This window comes from Oreochromis niloticus, linkage group LG8 (genome assembly GCF_001858045.2).
Source record: "Oreochromis niloticus isolate F11D_XX linkage group LG8, O_niloticus_UMD_NMBU, whole genome shotgun sequence".
Lineage (NCBI taxonomy): Eukaryota > Metazoa > Chordata > Actinopteri > Cichliformes > Cichlidae > Oreochromis > Oreochromis niloticus.
In genome coordinates this window covers 12120830-12141735 of record NC_031973.2, presented here as the reverse complement: position 1 = coordinate 12141735, position 20906 = coordinate 12120830, and the positions used below count along the sequence as shown (strand labels likewise).

General features: G+C 40.5%; 3 protein-coding genes across 3 annotated transcripts; 2 read left to right on the top strand and 1 right to left on the bottom strand.

The window, feature by feature from the left end:
• The first annotated feature begins 1674 nt into the window (after window positions 1-1674).
• Window positions 1675-3512, top strand: ddit4 (DNA-damage-inducible transcript 4). Its single transcript, XM_003441800.5, has 3 exons — window positions 1675-1835; window positions 2074-2296; window positions 2389-3512. Exons 2-3 carry the CDS (start codon window positions 2113-2115, stop codon window positions 2886-2888), a joined length of 684 nt encoding a protein of 227 aa, XP_003441848.1. The 5' UTR covers window positions 1675-1835; window positions 2074-2112; the 3' UTR covers window positions 2889-3512.
• On the bottom strand, window positions 2629-10964 carry dnajb12b (DnaJ heat shock protein family (Hsp40) member B12b). The gene is made up of 9 exons (XM_003441798.5): window positions 10652-10964; window positions 8177-8354; window positions 7916-8061; window positions 7655-7828; window positions 7469-7539; window positions 7200-7309; window positions 6577-6749; window positions 6276-6417; window positions 2629-5869 (listed from the first exon to the last, which is right to left on the bottom strand). Exons 1-8 carry the CDS (start codon window positions 10794-10796, stop codon window positions 6296-6298), a joined length of 1119 nt encoding a protein of 372 aa, XP_003441846.2. The 5' UTR covers window positions 10797-10964; the 3' UTR covers window positions 2629-5869; window positions 6276-6295.
• Window positions 10965-11490: 526 nt separating this feature from the next.
• scd (stearoyl-CoA desaturase (delta-9-desaturase)) lies at window positions 11491-19844 on the top strand. Its single transcript, XM_005471382.2, has 6 exons — window positions 11491-11651; window positions 11879-12366; window positions 13271-13401; window positions 13555-13760; window positions 14143-14375; window positions 17239-19844. The coding sequence occupies exons 2-6, from the start codon at window positions 12129-12131 to the stop codon at window positions 17436-17438; spliced, it is 1008 nt and encodes a 335-aa protein (XP_005471439.1). The 5' UTR covers window positions 11491-11651; window positions 11879-12128; the 3' UTR covers window positions 17439-19844.
• The last annotated feature ends 1062 nt before the right edge of the window (window positions 19845-20906 follow it).

The following is a 20906-nucleotide window of genomic DNA, read 5'->3' as shown; positions in this document are numbered from 1 at the left end:
CACAATTCACAAGGTAACAGATTTCCCATCTGTTTTAGGCTGTTCAAGATGATGCTCTCATTGGAATCTGCTGTTAGCCTTCATGTTAATGCAAATACTACATTTGGTATTAAATCCCTTTCCAAATGGCTCCAATGTAACTTCTAAACGTAAAAGCCTGATGCACTGTTGGTCTCTTCTCCTTTCTGTGTATGTCCTTGCTCCAGCAGCAATTGGAACAAAACAAAGAGAGCTTGTAAATAAAATCAGACTTGGGACATTCTTCACATTGGTTGCTGTTTGTTTTGCCTGGTGGTGTGTATTTTGTCCAACTCCACCTCACTGTGTTACATTTTGTTAAATCCAAGGATAGAAAAGTCTTTGTACTGTTTTTTTTTGTGTGTGTGGTATGTATTTTGATATTGCTGTTGTTCATTCTGTTCTTCGAACGAGCTAAAGTCTGAAACCCATCAGTGCAGTAATTTTCCATGCCACTTTTGTCTTGTGGTGACAGTGAGTAAACGTGCAAATCTTGGTGTTTTCCTCAGTGAATGATTGTCTTCAAGCAAGTGAAGGGTGGGAGTGTACAGAGTGTACTGTACTGTACTAAATGTTTCAGGACAGCCCTGAACACAACAGGACACACCTCTGGCTGGAGCCTAAATTTCTTTTTCTAGTTTGTTTCAGGCCACACTTTCTGAGAATCCAATTAAAAAGTGGTTTCTCATAGTTTTCGTTGTTTTTACTCAAGCTACTAAATCTTCTTAATCCACGTCCCCCGCTAAAGCTTTCTGATAACTTTTTATAGCATCCACCTCAGAACATAGTGTTCCTACACGTGTTTATGTATTTCAGTTCCTGTCTAACAAAGTACACTGTATTCCACGCCTACTCACGTGCAGAAATGCAGCATAGCCTCTGGCTGCTTTCCAACATACAGCTGTGAGCAAAATGTGTAGTATGTAGCCTATGGCCCCGACACAAATAACTTGCTTTTGTGTTCTAGTATTCTAACAAATCCGCTACATCTCTTTACTCTCATACACAGTTTGTGTTATGCTTTAAAACACTTTGCTAGCACCAGAGCATCTTTTGTGAAGAAGTAATAAATGGTGCAAAGATGCTACAATAACAACCCCCCGGCCCATTTCTGCGTACAACGTCGTTAAATAACTCATATAATAATAATAATGATGATAACATATGTAATTTATGTGCAGTCCTTGTGTTTGTAACTCAAGGGTAAATGTAGAAAGAGGTGTCCCGTAGCCGTTTTTATTATCTTTTTGCCTTGTGCACAGCGCACTGAGTGTTCTCTGCATCTCTGTGTGCCAGATAAAAAATTCTGATGTAATGGTTTAGCAAAACAGGTGACGTAATGTGCACTGCAACACTGAACCTGCTCATCCAGGCCTACATGCTGTTAAAATGTAGGTGCACATACAGCAAAACGGTTTACCAAATACCCACATAAGACATCAAACAAAGAAACAACAAGATCATTTTCAAGCCCACTCAAGTCCCCTGAAACATATCCATAACACTAGGGTCTGCTATTCATCCCCCACCACCCCCCTTCCTCCTCCTCCTCCTGTTTGTCTTTCTTCTCTGCTGGCATGTTACCAGGCAAGAAGCAGCGCTGGTGTCGTGCCTCTCTTTTTGATTGGCTGGGTGGGGAGAGACAGGCGTGGCCTCGCAGCCCACATATATAAACATTGTTGCAGGACAGACTGCGGAGCTTGGCAGCTGGTGAGAGAAAGAGAGGAAGAGCTGAAGAAAGAAGTTTCCAGATACAAGTTGCAGACAATAACGGTTAAAACTACGCATCTTAAACATCCACAGAATTTAAATAACGAGTAAGTACAATGAATTCATTTGCCAGTTTTGCTAGTTTACAGCTAATTTTGACAGTGAAACAGCTTCTAGCTGCAGTCAAATTAAAAAGGTGTTCTTTTTGAAAATGTTTGTTGTTCATATCTTTAGCAGAAAGCTATACCTCAAAAGCCTGATATGTATGTTTAATTAAGTCGTTAAGCGTGGAATAAATGGCAGTAGTTGGGTGCTCATCTGTTGCCTTTGTTTCTCCTGTGACAGTTGACCACATAAGCAGCTGATACTGCAGAGAGGACAATCATGCCTGAACTCTTTGCATATACTGACATCGGCAGCTCACCTCCTTCTCCAGTGGACAGCAGCGACAGAAGGCTGTCCTGGGGCAAACTGGTTCAAAGACTGACTGATTTCAGCACACCTGCCAACAACAGGAGTATGGAGTCAGGGTCCAACAATAGCAGCAGGAGTGATCTCTCAGACTCAGGTAAGCAATGCTGCATAGGCATCTCACATCTCATGATTCTTTTCTTCTGTATGCAAGTTTCAGGTTCTAACCCATTCTTGTCTTTTACACAGGTTCAGATGTCTCAAGTGACTTGTGTGCCTTCAATGAGGACCTGTTTTACGATCCAATGGAGGAGACACTCTTAAAAGAAGTAGTGGACCTGATTGCACGAAGTCTGAGAGAAGCCAAAGACACAGATTGCGCCTTAAGATGTACAAAACTGCTCATTCCAGACAAACTTCTGGAGCACATCGGACAGGAGCTCCTTCATCTGGCAGCTAGTGAGCCCTGCGGCTTAAGAGGGGCTCTCATTGACCTCTGCGTTGAGCAAAGGGATGTCTGTGAGAGCATGGGACAGCTATCTGTGGACCCATACCTTGTCCCCACATTTCAGCTCGCTCTGGTGTTGAGGCTAGAGTCGGGCGGCCTTTGGCCTAAAATTCAAGGACTTTTTAGCACAAAGTCTCCTTCTACTCCAGTAGTGAGACAAGCTATTAAACTTAGCACTGGTTTCCGTGTGATCAAGAAGAAGCTGTATAGTTCTGAAGATCTTCTAATTGAGGAATGTTAAGTAATACAAAGAATTGAAATGCTTTGATGCTGACAAGAGGACAATAAAAGCTCACAAAGGGGCCTAGTAGTGTAATTACATGTATATGAAGCATTCTGAAGTGTATCAGATGGACTTTGTCATGATGTAGCCTACTGTTCCCACTGTACAGGGGCTGAACTTTATGGTACCTGGAGCAGGCAGTGCTTCTAATACTCACCCACTGACATTCAGATTTTAAAATGACAACATGTAACCATCACATTATATCTGGTGACATGGCATTTACAAGTATTGGAAGTGCATACCTCAGTTTCTATTGAAACTAAACAACGGCAGCTAGCTATATTGTTATAGTTATTATTGAAGTTCATTGTGTTCTTTTTCTTTTTATACATGACAGTTAATTGAATTGGCCAAAGCCTGATGAAGTGTACACCAAGAGAACAGTTGGTAACCTTTGTGAAGTGTGAAAGGCCTACCCTTGCTTGCCTTGTGCATTGTTTGTGCAAGCCGCGGCTAAGATTACAAATGTAACTTGATCTTGTGTTGTGCAGCCCTGTCCTGCTTCGGTTGATATTCAAATACTCAGTGAACTTTTTTTTTTGTACCTTTATTGAATGCAAATAAATTATTGTTTTCTAACAGTTTGTTTTCTCTTATTATTATTTATTCAATCTTTCATATCCAAATGATCCATAGTTGACTTTACTGACAGAGTTAGTGGAGATCTGAGAATGAGAGAAAGCTAATGAACATCATCAAGTCTTCAAATGTGCATGCATGTGTGAACCCATTCTGCAAAATCTACAAACGCAAACTACACTAGAGCACACCAGCTGGTGCGGTGAGGTACAATGGTTAACGGTATTCCGATGCAGAACAGCTGACAGGAATATGTGGCAGCCATTAAAGCCACATCATGTACAATGACGCAAAAGTTTAAAAACCTAAAAAAAAAAAGCTAGTGTGAAATTTGAAGAAGTCAGTCATGAATCAGAGGTGCAGCATCTGCAGTCTGCAAAAAAAACAGCTGAGTGTGTTTGTGCTGAAAGAATGTGACACTGCACATCCTGCCAGGCACATTTTGCACGTCACTGAAGAGCTGAACGTGCACGCAACCATGTCTCTAGTTCCCTGTCTCTGTAAGCCGGCCGGCCGGCACACTGTACGTGCCAAATGTGCTGACTGAGCTTTTGTCTCCCATTCTGTGCCTGTTCTGTTCAAAGCAGAGTCACACTTAGCACGTTTGAGCAACCACGTTTATTTTCATCTGGAATTAAAAACATGGTGGAAAAACGAAGTGAACAAGATCCGTATGGTTTTCTTATCCTCTCTTTATAATCTATTTCTCCAAGAAATAATACAAAGAATAAGTAGCATACTATAAACTTAAAAAGTGTGACAAAAAATGGCTTTTTCCGACAGATTGAGCAGAGATGTGACAGTTCCCAACTTGAACTGGTTAAAGTCCCATTTTGTGGATCGCCACGTCTCATTCTCATGGCATTTATTGTGAAGTTGTACTATATATTTGCCCTTAATACATTTAAAGGAGGTAAAGTGACAGGGACATGTCCTAGTGGCTATCTCACACACAGCAGAAGAAGACAAATTTCAGGTGTTCAAGTGTCTAAAAAGCCTAGACATTTGACGTTTTAGATTATTACTGCATAGTCTGAGAATGTGCATTTAAAATCAAAACCCCTCAAACTTTTCTCCATTGAATTACAGCATAAAATTAAGGAGGCAGCATTCAATGTGGCATCTGTTATATTGCTACATAAATAACATCCATATGACTACATATAACTTAAGTATGGTCTGTTTTCATACCGCATTCCCCCCAAAACAAATATAAAGTGTTCTTTTTCCAGTGCATGATGGCTTCTGGTCAAAATTAGTGCTTGGACGTTCTCATTCTTCGTTTTGACGTTTAGATATGGAATGCACCTGCCTGTGTACTCACAACCATTATGCCAATCCTAATTGATTGGTGATCACATCATCATCAAATTAGCAAATTCTAAACAGGTTTTAATGACCACCAAATCACTGTGATTTTTATTTTCCACAATAATTTGTCAACACAACTTCCAGCTTTTCATGTATTTTGAAACAGGGTTTTTGGAAGATCTGGAGTGTATATGTGCCTATCTCTAAAGTACTTTGGGTCAACTTCTGTTGTTTAAATGTGCTAAAGGCTATAAATAAAATAGATATAACAGTCCCCACAAAAAAATAGTTTCGTTTTTATACTATGGTATTTTTTGTATTGGAAAAATACACAAACCAAAGAATTCATTTAACACAATTCGGTGGGATACATACCGAACTTAGAGGATAGAAACAAAGTATGAATTCCATCATACTAGTATCGATCCAATACCACAGTGTTGATATCGATACAGTCGATATTTGTATCATTCACCTCTACTATGCAGTCATTTTTCAAACACCTCTTCTCTCAACCTGCAATACAGGCTAGCCAGCTTTACTGTCCACAGACAGGAGTGTTAGCTAACTGGGTGCTAGCTGCCTAGCTTATCTTGAATAAAGATAGCTTATTTGTGCAAGCTACTTAAGGGTGGTTGGTTCTGAATGACATGTTTGTTACGATCATCAGCCAATCAGGATTGGCATAATGAAATAAATATTTCTGAGGAATACCCAAGGAGGAGCATCGCATAGTGAGCCATCGAAACAAATGCTTTTCTGAGAACCGGGGTTGCGCGAGTAACCTAAAGCTAAAGTTTTTCAAACCCACATTTTTTGAGGATAGCAAGCTATTTTAAGTACCATTTCCATTCTAAAACACTATATTAACGCTATATCTTTTTTCCACATACTAGACTTCCACAAAAATTGTTTGAGTTAGTTTGTGTGATCTGTTTGGTGACGAGTGGTGCTGGTCTGCTCCTTGTTGAGTCATCTTCAGCCTCCAGATTGTAGAAATGCATCTTGATAAATTACTGGTAATCCTGTGTAGAGATTCTGGAAACCTGGAGACAAAAAAAAAAAAAAAAAAAGCCTTTTTCAAAACCTCTTCACAGCAAGCTGGTTGACTTTTGTTGACTTTACCAACATTCTTTTTATAAGTTCAAGTGTCATGAAGCTGTGACTCTGGCAAGCAAAATTGGTCTGATGTGCTTGCATGATACAAGTATTGACATACTGAAGCCAAATATGGTATTGAGAAAACAGAGGATAACCAAGCGGAAAGCCTTCTGATGGGCTGTCTGTCTGGTTGTGTATTCAGTCTTTAGCCCTATGCCAGCTGGGATAGGCTTCAGCCCTTCTGCAACCCTAAGTTAATCAAGGGGAATCAATGCTATATATTGGAATGTCAATATTTTGCCCCATCCCTGGTGTCAAAATGAGAAAATATTCAGAGTTTGAAGAACTTGCTTTGAATCATGAAAGCATTTTCATCCATGTAAAGAAGCTGTGATCTCGGACAACTTGGCGCAGCTTGGTGTGCGAGCCCTCTGTGCTCTTTGGTATAAATCGCTGTCCCCAAAATAGCGAGCTCTGTATAGCATTCCTTCCTCTGTATAAAACAAACACACACACACACGCGCACACACACACACACACACACACACACACACACACACAATTAAAAAATGATCTCAGCACTGATAATGACATGACTATCAGGCCAATATTCATGCTTAAATTCAGATGTAAGAATCATTTATTGTCATACTTTGTTGTTTCTCTTTCCAGCAGTTGTTGCGAAGGTTGGAAATATAATCATCCTCCACCGTCCGCTCCAGATTTTTCAGATTCACACCAGTGAACTCTTTGGAGAACTGCTCCCCCACATAATATGGCACCTTCAAGTTCTCAGTCAGCCTCTTCTGTGAGTAACCTGCTGACCTACGTGACGATAGGCCAGAGTGTGGGAGTGTTATCATATGACAGAATGCAGCACAGATCTTGCACCATCTGTCTGTCTTAACATGAGTCACTGCTGACAATGGTTTAAAGCAGGGCTCGAAACTGCAGGCGTATATCTGAACACACAAAGTCAGTGTACTGGGAACGTGACGAGACACATGACAGCAGCGCACACAAGAGGAGCTCTGTGATTAATTGGAACTAACAGAGGTAGCAGCAAATTAATACAAGGAGAAACAAGTGCAAATACTGTGAAGGCAAATCTAACACTCTATGCAAAGATCGAGTGAAAGCAGAAGTACCATGAAAAAAACCTGGGTTGGATTCTGCTAACGTAGAGATAATCTTTTGTCTAAGTCCCTCACAGTTTTGCAGAACAACAGTTAGTTGTGTTACTTTAGATTCTTGTGTTACAAGGATCACACTCACGGCCTGAAGCTGAGGCTGTAGGAGGGGCTGTTGACCATTATCTGACTGAGAGCTGACACAATAACCAGGATGAGGATGGGCATGACTTGCACAAAGAGGGCGAGACCTCCCTGTGGAAAAACACATTACAAACAAACACACACATTACACACAGTCTCTGAGAGAAGCCTCAGCTTGTAAAATGGCAGCTGACTAAATGTCTCCCCCTGCTGGCAAAACATAAACAACTCTATACATCTACAGTTTAGCTTTTTAAGTATCAAACTTACATCTTGCTGTCGCTCTCTTCTCTCCCGCCTTTGGTAACGCATCCGCCCATTATTGTACACGTGAGCATGGCCTAGATTGATTTAACACATTTAGCACATAAAAAACGCACCACAGAAATATATATTTGCAATTAAAATACTCTGTCTCACATGCATTATATGGAAACACCAAAGTATGAGACTAACTTGATGGATAACCTCCTCCAAAGAACATATTAAAGAGCTCTTCAGGTGAAATATCCGGCTCAAAGTTTCCATTGTCTGGGCCGTGTCTGGAAGGATGTCTTCTCTCTTCTTCACACTGATCGTACTGTCTCCTTTTGTTAACATTGCTCAGAACAGCGTACGCGCTGCCAATAGCTGTTGGAAAGTTATAACATGAAGCTGTTATAAGCTGCTTTCTGTAAGTGCTATATTAACCTTGGATGAGTTTAATCACTGTCTTACCTTTAAATGCCTCTGTTGCCCCAGGAGCGCTGTTCTTATCTGGATGGAATTTCAAAGCAAGTTTTCTGTACGATCTCTTCAGTTCATCCTCTGAGGCATCTTTCGACACCCCGAGAATTTCATAAAAGTCTTTACATTGTTTTATCCTGTGCAGAGAGCACACGATTCCAAATTTCAATCACATTTGCAGTCAATATACCCATCAAGTAAAGAGTTTATTTTAACCAATAGTATGTTTATGGAATCAGCAGTCTTATGTACCTCCTCACAGCTTCTAGCTGATCAGCCATGTAGGATTTTGAAGACTCTGCAGGCTTTTCTTCAGGTCTGGCGTTCTCCTTTATGTTCTGCTGTTGTGGAGGCTCCGACACCCCGCTGAAGTCTGAATGGATATCTTGTCTGGGTGTAAATCCATTCTTTGCTATTACATCCAGCAATACTAGAAGATATGTTCAAAGATATTCTATCAAGTACTCAACAACAGTTAAAAATACAAATTTATCAACAGTGGGACTATCAATGTCATCAAGCAGATGTAAAGCAACCAAGCAATGAAGTACAATGGTATTATAAGAGCTTCTTAGGGGCAGAGTATAAAACTGTAGCTATGTTTGAAAATCATTAAACTAAATATAGTTTTTGTTGCAGGATCTGTCTGCTTGTGCAATTTGTTTTTCTGCTTGCAGAAATCTGAAATACATAAACAATGAAATGAAATTTTAAAAACCCCACACCATTATTGTCAATAGCAGCTGAATGCAGTAAGCCTAGAACTAAAACAAAGTGGCTTGAACCATTATAACTAAAATAAAAATCAAAAACCTGCTTTATTTCTTTTATTTTATTTTCAGATATGCTGTGGTTGCAGTTTTAACAGGTTTTATATTTATATGTGAGGTGGGTCAGGGTCTAAGGCGTATCTGGTGTGTATGTGGGTATCCACAGGAATCTAAGAAGAGGAAAGCTGGGCACAAGCACATGCCACCATGTACAGTGGTCCGAAAAAGTATTTGCATCCTTCCTAATGTCATATTTGCTTGGCACATTTGTCCCACTTCTATGTTTGAGAATCAAAGAAATTTTAATGTTAGACATAGATAACTGAAATGCAATACAAAGTGCAGTTTTTAAAGGATGATTTCATTTATCAAGGGAAAAAACCATCCAACCTACCTGCCCCTGCGTGAAAAAGTTATTGCCCTTTAAACCTAATAACTGGTTGTGCCATCCTCGGCAGCAAGAACTGCCATCAAGCATTTGGGATAACTGACAATGAGTCTTTCACATCACTCTGGAGGAATTTTGGCCCACTCTTCTTGGCAGAATTGTTTCAACTCAGCCACAATGGAGGGTTTTCCAGTATGAATGCTCTGTTTAAGGTCATCCCAAAGTATCTGAATAGAGATTAACTCCTGACTTTGACTAGGCCAATCCAAAACCTTCATTTGGTTTTATTTAGAGGTGGACTTGCTGGTTACTCTCAGATTAAGTTTGTGCGATTGAGCTTCAACGCAGGAACCAATGGCTGGTCTGATGTTCTTTTTATGAAATGCTGTGTGTTTTATGCCAGATGCAATGGCACTCAAACTTTCTAAAAAGTTCAGCTTTTGTCTCGTCAGTCCACAGAATTTTGCCAAACGTCTTGGGGATGATCAAGATGTTCCTTAGCAACTGTGAAATGAGCCTTTTGTGTTCTTTTTGGTCAGCTGTGATTTTCACTTTTGCCCAGTCTCTTTCTTTTTGTTGAATCATGAACTCTGACCTTAACTGAGACAAGTTATCTCGCAGTTCTTTAGATGTTGTTCTGGGTTTTGTTGTGACCTCCTGGATGAGTCATTGATGTGCTCTTGGAGTAATTTTGGTAGGCCGGGTACTCCTGGGAAGGTTCACCACTGTAACTAATGGCTCTCACTGTGGTTCGCTGGAGTCCAAAAGCCTTAGAAATGGCTTTGTAACCCCTTCCAGACTGATAGATGTCAATGACTGTTTCTCTGCACATCATGCCGCGATCGTGGCATGATGTGTTGTTTTTTGAGATCTTTTAGCCCACTTCACTTTGTCAGAGAGGTTCTATTTAAATGATTGACTGATTCAAAATGAATCAAAGATTGTCTTTGTCTGGTACTGAATTTTGTTTGATGATCTGAAGCATGTAAGTGGCACAAATGTACAAAAAAATACAAAAACTAGAAAAAGACATACTTTTTCACAGCAATAAATATAGTACATTTCTTTGCATGTACATTGTGCTATATTGATCTCTTTTCTGTTTTTATTCTGCCGAATGTTTTGTATTTATCTGTATTTATTTAGTATCGAGCTAGATTGGGGAATTTAGAAGGATAATACCTGTGTTGTCAAAAATAATTTTTGAAATAATCATGGGAAAGTAGCATGTAGTATTCTTGGAGGTCTAGGACTTATTTTGCCTTTCTCCCACTCCAGTCCTGTTCACCTAAATTAAAGGCTTAGCTTTCTGTTAGAAAAGCAAATGAAAGCACTGCAGACACTGATGGAACAGCTTCATTTTGAAGTGAAATTCGTACAAAAAAAAAGAAGAAGAAAAAGGCGCAGAAGCTTCATAAATGAACCAGCTAGCTTAAGTGCTATCAAAGGCCCTGGCTACATGCGCTGCTCATGAGGAGTGCAGGTGATGCTGCAGGCTGTGGAGGTGATGATGCGCATCTTCGCAGCTGAATGTGTGCCCCCTCCCCCTTTCCCCCCATATTGACTTACCTTTGGCTTTCTCTGTCGGGAAGAGCCTCTGCGCCTTCTCCAGGAACCTCTGCGCCTTGTCCGGCTGTTGGTTGGTTAAGGCGGCCGCTGCAATGTCAATGCAGCGCTCCGCTTCGTCCCTGTTTACTTCCATCGCAGCAGGCATCAGCAGCAACTAACTGGACCAGAAGTAAATACGGGCGCCTGATGATGACGCCAGATAGATGCTGCAGGAAAAAATATATGTATCAGTCAGTCGGTGATATGCATTTATCAGTGTGGTGCTAAATTTTGTCTGCTACTGGTGCCTGGGGATTGGAGATTTTAGTAATAGGTAAGCCCTGTTTGCAGAAAATAACAGCATCGGCTGCGTGCGCTGCCCCATTTCTCCATTAGATGGCGACAGATCGCCATTTTTTCAAATGTAGGTCAAGAGGGTGAACACCCATTGGTGTGTTCATCCATCCATCCAACCATCCATCCATTTTCTGCTGCTCGCCCGGGTAAATATGGGCCGTGTGATCCTTAATTTGGTCATGCAGTGTGTATCTGTTTCTATTTTGCAGCACAGTTAAAGCTCTTCTTCGCAGGGTGACGTAAACAGCCGGTTCGACCTGTTCTGCAGTGTTTATGGAGACTCATCTGTTTTTTTCCATCATGCCTAAAATACTTTTTATGGTGTTCAGCACCTTATGCTTGTTTTAGGCAAGTTGAAAGTTTATATCTCACAATTAAACTTCTATAGACGGAGAATGAGGATGACGTAACAGATGAAGCATCCTATTTTCCTACGTGGGCGGAGGACAGGGGGGAGGGGGGCTCTGCTGCCGGGGTTTGGGTACAGTAACTTGTTTTGTTCCACTTGCATCGTTAACAGAGTGCTTGTGTTTCAGTCCACGCGTGATTTCGAAAGGAAAACGGTTACACGGTTCGATTTTTGTGCGTGTCTAGACAGCAACAAGATCGGCTAGTCTCCAGGGGTGGCAAATATACATCTGGCAAACCGGAGAATGAATAAAAGGTGAACAGCAGATAAACAAACAGCCAATCAGAGCCCGAGCTAGAGGCGACAGGCGAGCGCTCATTGGTCGGCCACACCACGAGTTCCAGTTCTCATTGCAGAGCTATCACTCTCCCTTTTCTGGGTTACTGTAATTTTGGGTCAAGCAGACTGTCCTCCGTTTATCTCGTTTCTGCCCTTCTGCCTGTCTTCGGTGAGTTATTGAGTAACAATTTTCCCTCCCACAGGTGTTTCATCAGTGTTTTTTGGCGCGTTGGAGCGTCGTGTTACCGCTTTATAAGTCAGCATCATCGCTACCGTCTTCCTCTTCATCCTCCGACGGCGCCAGCAAGCAAGCAGCTAGCCTGCCGGGGCTAGTCAGCACACAAATTAATTAACATATTAACAAAACAGCCTCCATTACACACAAAAAAGCGCCGAGGCGACTGACTTCTCTCCTCTGTTTGCCGCTCTCAGCATCACAGCACCGCTGCCACAATGACGGAGGCGGAGGCGTTAGAGAACAAGCAGCAGCAGCGCAAGTCCAGCAACGGGGATGTTCTTCCAGAGAGCGCCAGAGAAGACGCGTTTGATCACACGTACAAAGAGAAAGAGGGCCCAAAACCTCCCCGGATCATCGTATGGAAAAATGTCATACTGATGACTCTGTTGCACATAGGAGCCTTTTACGGCGTGTTCGTCGTCCCTTCAGCATCTCGTTTGACCTTGCTTTGGTGTAAGTGCGAAAAGGAAATTACCTGTTACACCCCCTTTTCTCATTTTTTTGTATGTTGGTTTTATTTACTTATTTAGTGGAAGTAATATTTTATCAAATCAGCAGCTGTTATGTCAGCAGCACGCCCTGCGTTTCTCGCCGGTGGTGAATGCAAATAGGCGGCTGCATAGATCTGTGATCCCTCCCAGCATCCTTCATGGAGGTGGAGGATTATAGATCAGGCATAAAGTCATCAGAGATTACATGTCACAGCATGTATCTTTAAGATGGGCTGTCAGGAAAATAAACTGTCCTCCTTAATGTCAGGTTTTTAAAAATAAAGGTCATGTAGACAAATGAAGAATAGCTGGATAATTAGCATAAACTGCACTTTGTTTAAACAGTTTCTTCACTGCTGTGGGCATTTTTAAAAAAGTCACAACTCTTTTAGCTTTTAGTCTTTCATGAATTCAACCATGAAATGTTTTTATTATTAGATTTGGCTTCTTTTACACTGTAAAGGACTCTGTTTTATGTAATCTCCTTGTGAAACAGACAGGCCAGTGCAAACCAGGTGAGCTGAGGGAAATTTGCAATTTCCGCTGGAAATTGTGCACGAAATCTAATCAAATCCTGAAGAGCCTTTTGGATCAAATTGATAAAGATTGTGGTAAACAAAGACTGTAGTGCTTTAACAATTTATGCTTTTTTGGGGGGGGGAAACAGATCCGCGGCTGTCACGATGTATCTGTCTCGTGATCTGTCACTTGTTGCTGGATGTTCTTCCCAGCCCTAACAATAACAGTGCAATTGTGCAGAAAATAATGCACAAACACTGCAGTGTGCAGCATCTGTGTAACAAAGTGCAATTGACATGAGCACAAAAGTAGGTCAAACTAATTTGCCCATGTGTTTCTTTCCACAGCTGTACTTTGTTTTTTGATAAGTGCGTTAGGAGTCACTGCAGGAGCGCATCGCCTGTGGAGTCACAGATCCTACAAGGCTACATTACCTTTAAAGATTTTCCTCGGTGTAGCTAACTCCATGGCATTTCAGGCAAGTCAAAATGACTGTTCTGCTGACACATCTTTTTAGTAAACAAACACACACTTATGACCTGGAGCCAAGATAATAGCAGCTTTTGTTTCACTATAAGTACCGTGCTGTGTCAACAGTGTGCATAATCTTGGTCTTAATTCCAAACCACAGAATGATATCTTTGAATGGGCTCGAGACCACAGGGTTCACCACAAATACTCGGAAACAGACGCCGACCCTCACAACGCCGTCCGCGGCTTTTTCTTTGCTCACATCGGCTGGCTGTTGGTGCGCAAACACCCTGACGTGATTGAGAAAGGACGCAAGCTGGAGCTCACTGACCTGCTAGCAGACAAAGTTGTCATGTTTCAGAGGAAGTAAGTGGCATGATTAAGATTCAGACTTCACACTGCATCCAGGTGCTAAAAAAAACAAAGTGCAATGGGTGCAAATAGCAAGACAGCAGTGTTGCAGATTCTATAAATATAAATAAATGTTAGAGTACTGCTGTGGAGATGTTTTCATAATGGCAAGCTGTGTTAGTCATTCTGGTTTAACAAGATGACAATTACTAACGTAAGATTCACGGAGAGCAGGCCTGAATGGAAAATAGGTCAAGTGGAAATAAAGGGGAAAAAGTGGGCATTTTCTTATCTGGGAAACATAGTTTTTGTATTTAAATAATTACTCCTTAACAGTTAACAGCTTTTTTTTTCTTTTTCTTTTTGCTGATACCTACTCTCGCTATCTCCTCAACAGGCATTACAAGCTCTCCGTGCTGGTCATGTGCTTTTTTATCCCAACAATCGTGCCTTGGTACCTGTGGGGGGAGTCTCTGTGGGTGGCCTACTTCGTCCCAACTCTGCTTAGGTACACCTTGGTGCTGAACGCTACCTGGCTGGTCAACAGCGCTGCCCACATGTGGGGAAACAGGCCCTATGACAAGAACATCAACCCCAGAGAGAACAAGTTTGTCACTTTCAGTGCTATAGGTATGAACAACACCACACCACATGCTCACTGCAGAAATTACACAACAGAATGTACAGCACAGTACAGTGAATGCTTGTATAGGGATATTTGAAAGTATTTTTTAAGTAAAATTGAAAAAGAAAAGGCTGATTTTCATGTAAGTTTGTTACTTTAGTATAGCGTCACCATCAGAGTAAATGTAATTACATTGTACACGATACATGTCCTCGTTTTGCTTTTATTTGACTGCACAGTTGCGTCAAGCGTTCAGTGCAGTAAAAGTCAAATCATCCAATTATGCTTAAACAAATTTGCTAACCAGTGATTATCATCTCTCTCTCCCCATAGTTTCTGTTTTGCCCTGTCTCCCTATGCTCTCTTTTTTTTCTTTTCTCTGTCCCCTCACCTCGCAAACGGTCGTGGCACGTGGCTCCCCGTTCCCGCGCCTGGTTGTTCCGGAGGTTTCCTGTTAAAAGCGAGTTTTTCCTTCCCACCGTCGCCGAGAGCTTGCTCATAGGGGATCGTCTGATTGTTGGGAATGCCTCCTTAATACTGCAGGGTTGTTACCTTGCAGTATAAAGCGCCGTGAGGCAACTGTTGCTGTGATTTCGCGCTATATAAATGAACTTGAATTGAACTAAAACAAAAGGAACGACTTTTACAGGCCCATGTAAACATTTTATTTACCAGATGTGCTAAAGGGTGGATAAAATGTTTAAAAACAAAAAATACATTTGATTTGAACCTATTTTATTAACGATTTTTACCTGATTACCACTTTGTCCACCTCCTCCCCTCGCTATGCATGCATCTTGTTCAACCAGTAGGAGTCAGCAGTGCAGTGACAAAGAGCACCCGATAGATATATCAAAAGAGCTGGATATTCTAAGATGGCACCCAGCTATTCACCCCAGTGCAAGTTAAGTCTAGTTTTAGAAGAGGCACAATTTAGCAGCTGTATCTTTGGTAATGATTATGCAGGGAAGAAAGTCGTCTTTTGTTAGGGAACATCACACGATGTCACCAATATACCACCACAGTCTGTCATTGTTCCTGCAGTTGCTTCTGAATTGTTTATTTTAGGGATGCAACTGCTGTGCAATTCTCGGATGATATTAACGTTTAAAGCAATTTAGTCAATTCCAATATTTTTTTTGTAGTATTGCTTTTCCTTTAAATAACTGAACAGTTTTAAAAGCTGTCAGCTCGTCACACCAGGTTTAAACAATTAGTCAGTGCAAAACTGAATTAATGCAGCAGTTAGCTGTCCATCACTGACTATCATTTTATATTGGTGAACAAGGCCAATGCCAATCTCTTGATCAGTTTTTCATAAAGAATTTATCAGAATTTAAATGTAGAATTTATGTGCATAAAACGTATAAACTCCCAACTGTCAGAGCCTGGAAGACACAAAATCACTACAAAGCTATGTGGTTGCAAAACAAGATTTTCTTCAGGGGGAAAAATGTTTCACAAGGTTGTAGAACAAGACGGGTTTATTAGTAGCCAAGGTCCACATAGCCAAGCTTTAGTTGCATTAGCTGGCTGGATACACGCTAAAATAGGATAAGATAAAGATAAAGGGTATCAAAACCGCTGTTATCAACTTTTTTGGGTAACCCAGTCTTTCTTCATCAGGCTTTGTGCATACAGCTATAAAAGGAGCGTTATCTAGCTAATCAAGGACTACCTACTAAACTCGAGCCAAAAAGGTCATGAAGGAATAAAAATAGAGCACTGCTGGCTGAAACATTTATTTAGCTGTCTCTCAATGTGTACTGTTGGCAGCAGCACATGAGAGCTTTCCAACTTTCAGCTTGACATGACATGATAATGAAGATGTGCTTTTAGATATGGCACTGTCCCAAAATAGGGGCTATATTGAAAAAATAATGTTGCAAAAACAAATTGAAAATAATTATATGAATGAATATTCTAAATCCTTCAAGCCCAATTGATATAAACTGATACCGCTATTTAGTGACTTAAAAAATCAGATATATCGGCCTAGTCTAGTTATTTACTAAGATAATATGACAATGGAAATAAAGATAATTGTAAATTTCTTGTTGTTACACTCAGCTCTGCTCTAATCAGCTGGGTATGTTTGTGGCCATCAGGGAAATTGAGTTTCTGGTGGATAAACTATGTAAGATCACCACTCATGATTGAAGGGTGTTTCCCCTTGTCTCTTCTTTTTCCTTATCAGCCAAATAGCAAATATTGGCTGATAGATCGGCGGTTGATATATTGGTCGGGCTCTTCCTTAGATCAATACGTTTTCAAAGCTCAGAATTGCTGGCTGCAGTATTAGCTACTGCGTCTTTACTCTCTAGTTTCACTCAGTGGCATCACCATGGTTTGGCTGAAGCAGGTTTGCATCTAGGGAATGTCATCAGGAAAAGAATGAAACCAAACTTATAAACATTAGAATTCAGGTTTGACAGCCTTTTTTTTTTTTTTTTTTTCTTTTGGTTTGTAGTACACCTAATAAGCAGGCAAACACCCGACAAAGCTCAGAAACAATCTGAAAAGTGGGTGAGGTGGGATTATAAATACTGCAGGGAATGATTAGGGAATGGAAAGGAGGGAAACACGGCTCGGGTGACTTTACAGGTGGGAAAAGCAGACAGGTGGGAGCAGCAGTAATGACATCACAGCCAGTGGAAACAAACCACCGAAAACCTGTGACAACACCGCAGGCTACACTGTAAACACAGATCCCAGCAGTGAAACAGTTGAAGAATCTTCTTTTTCTTTTAAAGACTAAAAACTCCCTATACCTATACCTAACATGGAATGCGTTGCAAAGACAGCCTTTGAAATCCAGTTTTACATGTTTTTAATGAATCATTCATTCCTGTTTCCTGTGCTTTGCAGGTGAGGGATTTCACAACTATCACCACACGTTCCCATATGACTATGCAACCAGCGAGTTTGGCTGCAAGTTGAACCTTACCACTTGTTTCATCGACTTCATGTGTTTCTTGGGCCTGGCCAAAGACCGCAAGAAGGTGTCCCGTGACCTAGTCCTGGCCCGGATACAGCGCACCGGAGACGGAAGCCACCGCAGTGGCTAAGATCGCTAAACTGTGGTCAGCTTCAAGGCAAAACGACCGATAAGAAGAATCTCCACAGTCCTTTGACAGCTATACATTTCTCATTCTCTGAGGATTAAAGTCAGCTTTATAAGGGCCTTGACCACATTTTTGCTTGTTTTTGTGGTTTTTGTAGCTGTAACTAAACAAATTATTCAAGATGGAAAAAAAAAAAATGATGTTTCAGATTTGAATTAGATGCATTTTAAAAGTCACCTCCATTCTCCGCTGTTTTGCCACTTTTGGTGTGCATTCTTCATGCAAGATCAGTTATGTAGCCGATCATTTTTATGTAAGTATGAATTAATTATTCTTCAAAACTGACAAGGAGTGGAGCACTTAAATATGGAGTAACATTTTAACTGTTAAGGTACATTACTGATTCAAGAGTGTTGCCTTTATTGTAGTTTACAGCAAGTTTTCAACTGTTCTCATAAATAGATTTAATTTCTGAGCAGTTTAGATTTGAAATGAAGAGGTTGAGAGGTCATGTTTGTTTTGCTTTTTGCAAAAAAAAATTTAAAATGCTTGCTTTAATGAAATATGAGAGAATACTGAGGGAACCCAGACCTTCTTATTAGCCTGAGCATTCTGACAACCAGTAGGCCAAAGCTTTACACAACCTGCAGGGTGCAACACTGGTTGCCTTTAGCAGAAATCTACACTGGATATCTATTGAGAAAAGTTTCTCGCGATAATATAGGGAACTTGTTTAACATTAGAATGAAACTGCCGCTTAACATAAGCAGGTTAATGAGAATTGTAACTTTACCTTAGAAAGATAAAAGATTTCACTGAATTTTTGGGTGCTGGATGAAAGTATCATTAGTGCCAAGAGTGTGTCAAACGACAACATTTTTACAACCATCTCTGTGGTCCACTAGAGCACACTAAGTCGCCTCTTTGCATAACATGATTGTTGGAGTTGTTGTTTTTTTTAACATTGTGGCATGAGCGGCTTTTTGCTTAACAGATTTTATCCAACTCGTGTGACTATTTTGTCCTTAAACATCTGCAGCATAGAGCTCCCTGATAGGTGTAGCAGCCAGTCATGTGGCAGTTCTGGTGTTACAAAACAACATGTCACCCATGCATGGCGATATACTGTAGTAGGTGTTGTAATGAGGTGTTGTATCGGTGACTGTGAAGGCAGAACTGCGTCTATTTTTGTAATGTACTGTGGAGCTGCATCGCTTTGGATCATCAGAACCGTTGGCGCCGCGTTGATTTCCGAAACAGGGTCTGGTTTCCCTTTGATGTGCTACAAGGTCATTGTTATTTCAGATTTTTAGGTGCATCAGTGTTCATGTTAATCTTTGATTCTGATGTGTGGAATGCGTAGTTATGTGTTTAATTATTTTTTCTTTCTTATTGACTTTCAGAAAAAAGCAAAAGAAAATATTGTTCGAACCTGATAAAGATATTTCTGCATTCCAATATTTGGCTGATGGCCTTGTAAAAATATATCTTTAAAAAAAATCTGAAAACTGGAGCAATTGTTCATTTGTTCTTAAGAGTCAGGATCAACCTAATGCCTTATGACTTGCATCCATTCCTTCGTTCCTGTCAGTTGAGTCAAAAATGCTCGAGTACCGCAAAACAAATTTGACTTCTGAGTTCCATGTTTACACTGAGTGGAACATTGTTTTTCTCCTAAAATCATGTTTAATTTTAGGCAAACGTAGCATGGCAACACTGAGGAAATGTACATGCAAACGGAGGGTAGGATTTAAGCGTAAAAGAGTCCGGTACAAAATTAAAAGCTGGCGAGAATGTTAAATCGTGAGGTTTAAAGCTGCAGTGCGAAACTTTTGCTTCCCTTTCATGGCTGTGAGAGCAGTTGTACAAAGCCACAACAGTGGCGGTCGGTGTTAGCGTAGCCGTTGATCACTTCTTCCTGTTTTTCAGATTGTGATCCTTCCCATGAACCCATTGGCTTTCATAGGGCTTTCCACCATTGCTTTGTCATTGTAGCTATGCCATGGGTGGTGAAAGCCAAAAGCAGGCAGAGCAGCAGTAAGAGTCCCAGTATAAAATGGAGCAGCCATCAATGGCAAAAGCATGAAAAAGGAGCTGGGTGGAAGTAGGTTGCTTGTTGTAGAGACAGCAACTGAAAACTGGCTTTAAGATCCATGTATTTGTAAGTTAGATGTATATCAGTGGATCATCTTGTTTGGGCTTCCTGAGCTAATGCTATATTTGATATTTAATCCTTTAATTTAACTAAACATAGAGAGATGTAACCATTAGGCTTACCCAGCTCTGTGAATGTAAATTAATTACTATCCAAAGGTCTCGCACTTTAGCTTTAACTTGGGCCCTGATAGATGGATGGTGCCAGCTTCTCTCAACTCATCACAGCATCTTGGCATAAAAACGTAAAACAAAGGTGCTGTCGTGAGGACATCATTAGAGCACTTACCAAAACAGATGGCATTATATACTATTACAACAACGCCGGCTGTCCAGAGCACCAAAAGCAGCGTTTTCTTAATGAGGAGAGAGAGGGGTCGAGCTGTTCTCAGTCTGATAATGTCTACTGTATTAAAAATCTGAAATAAATTCACAATATTTTCAATACACTTGTAATTCCATTAACAGTTGTTGCTCATTTATTTCTGTTTTCACTCTCTGTGTCTTTGGGTTTTATGATTCTAAATAAATTTGCGCTGTGCATGCCAAACATTTAGAGTAGTTCCATGAGACATTTTGGTTTACACATACTTAGTTCTCGCTTTCAGAATGTTTTTGTAGTTGGTGTCAGGAACGAAGCTAACTACGCCTGTGATTTCTAAACATTTCCTGGATATTTTAATTTGGTTTTCAAGATCAGGGCACATGAAAAGAAAAGGCATCCAATTTTAACTCCATAAGGATGTCTTATGGGATTTAAATGCTTCTCATTGTTGTTACTGCTGTCTTCTATCTTGAAATCCTTCACTAAAGTAACAGAGAAATAAATAAATAACACTTTCTTAAGCACTCATTGAAGAGATTTAGTCTCAACGATTTAGATTCAGCCTCGAAAGTGAGTAATTGCTGATTTCCTCTCTTTCACGTCATTGTAAAATTTATATCTTGGGTTTTGTAAGATTACCAGAAGCCACTGGTCTTTCTGATCTTGATTTAATAGTCAATAAAATAAAACCTGATTTATTAGAGGGGGAAACGTATTAGCTAAGCCCCAAATCTTATAAGTTAAGTACAAATCTTAAATCTGTCCAGTAACTCTTGGAAATGAAGGGTTTCACATTTAAATGCCTTGTCTGTCTACAGTTGTGGTCAGAGTTTTACATACACTGATCGCAGATGTGAATGTCATTATAATTTGGGGCTTTCAATAATCTGTTTCGAATGATTTCATTTTCCAGGGTGGAATTATACAGCATATATTTTAGTGACTTTGAAAATTAAGAATTGGGTGGACAAATTTGAATTTATTTTGGATTT

What these genes read in the sequence shown, in the direction of transcription:
- dnajb12b (XM_003441798.5), bottom strand. Translation starts at nt 10,796, where the DNA reads ATGCCTGCTGCGATGGAAGTAAACAGGGACGAAGCGGAGCGCTGCATT. An exon ending in CAGCTAGAAGCTGTGAGGAG is followed by an intron (nt 8,062 to 8,176) that starts GTACATAAGACT and finishes CTCTCTGCACAG; the next exon opens with GATAAAACAATGTAAAGACT. An exon ending in CTGGAAAGAGAAACAACAAA is followed by an intron (nt 6,418 to 6,576) that starts GTATGACAATAA and finishes TGTTTTATACAG; the next exon opens with AGGAAGGAATGCTATACAGA.
- scd (XM_005471382.2), top strand. Translation starts at nt 12,129, where the DNA reads ATGACGGAGGCGGAGGCGTTAGAGAACAAGCAGCAGCAGCGCAAGTCC. An exon ending in GTTGTCATGTTTCAGAGGAA is followed by an intron (nt 13,761 to 14,142) that starts GTAAGTGGCATG and finishes TCTCCTCAACAG; the next exon opens with GCATTACAAGCTCTCCGTGC. An exon ending in TGTCACTTTCAGTGCTATAG is followed by an intron (nt 14,376 to 17,238) that starts GTATGAACAACA and finishes TGTGCTTTGCAG; the next exon opens with GTGAGGGATTTCACAACTAT.
- ddit4 (XM_003441800.5), top strand. Translation starts at nt 2,113, where the DNA reads ATGCCTGAACTCTTTGCATATACTGACATCGGCAGCTCACCTCCTTCT. An exon ending in GAGTGATCTCTCAGACTCAG is followed by an intron (nt 2,297 to 2,388) that starts GTAAGCAATGCT and finishes TCTTTTACACAG; the next exon opens with GTTCAGATGTCTCAAGTGAC.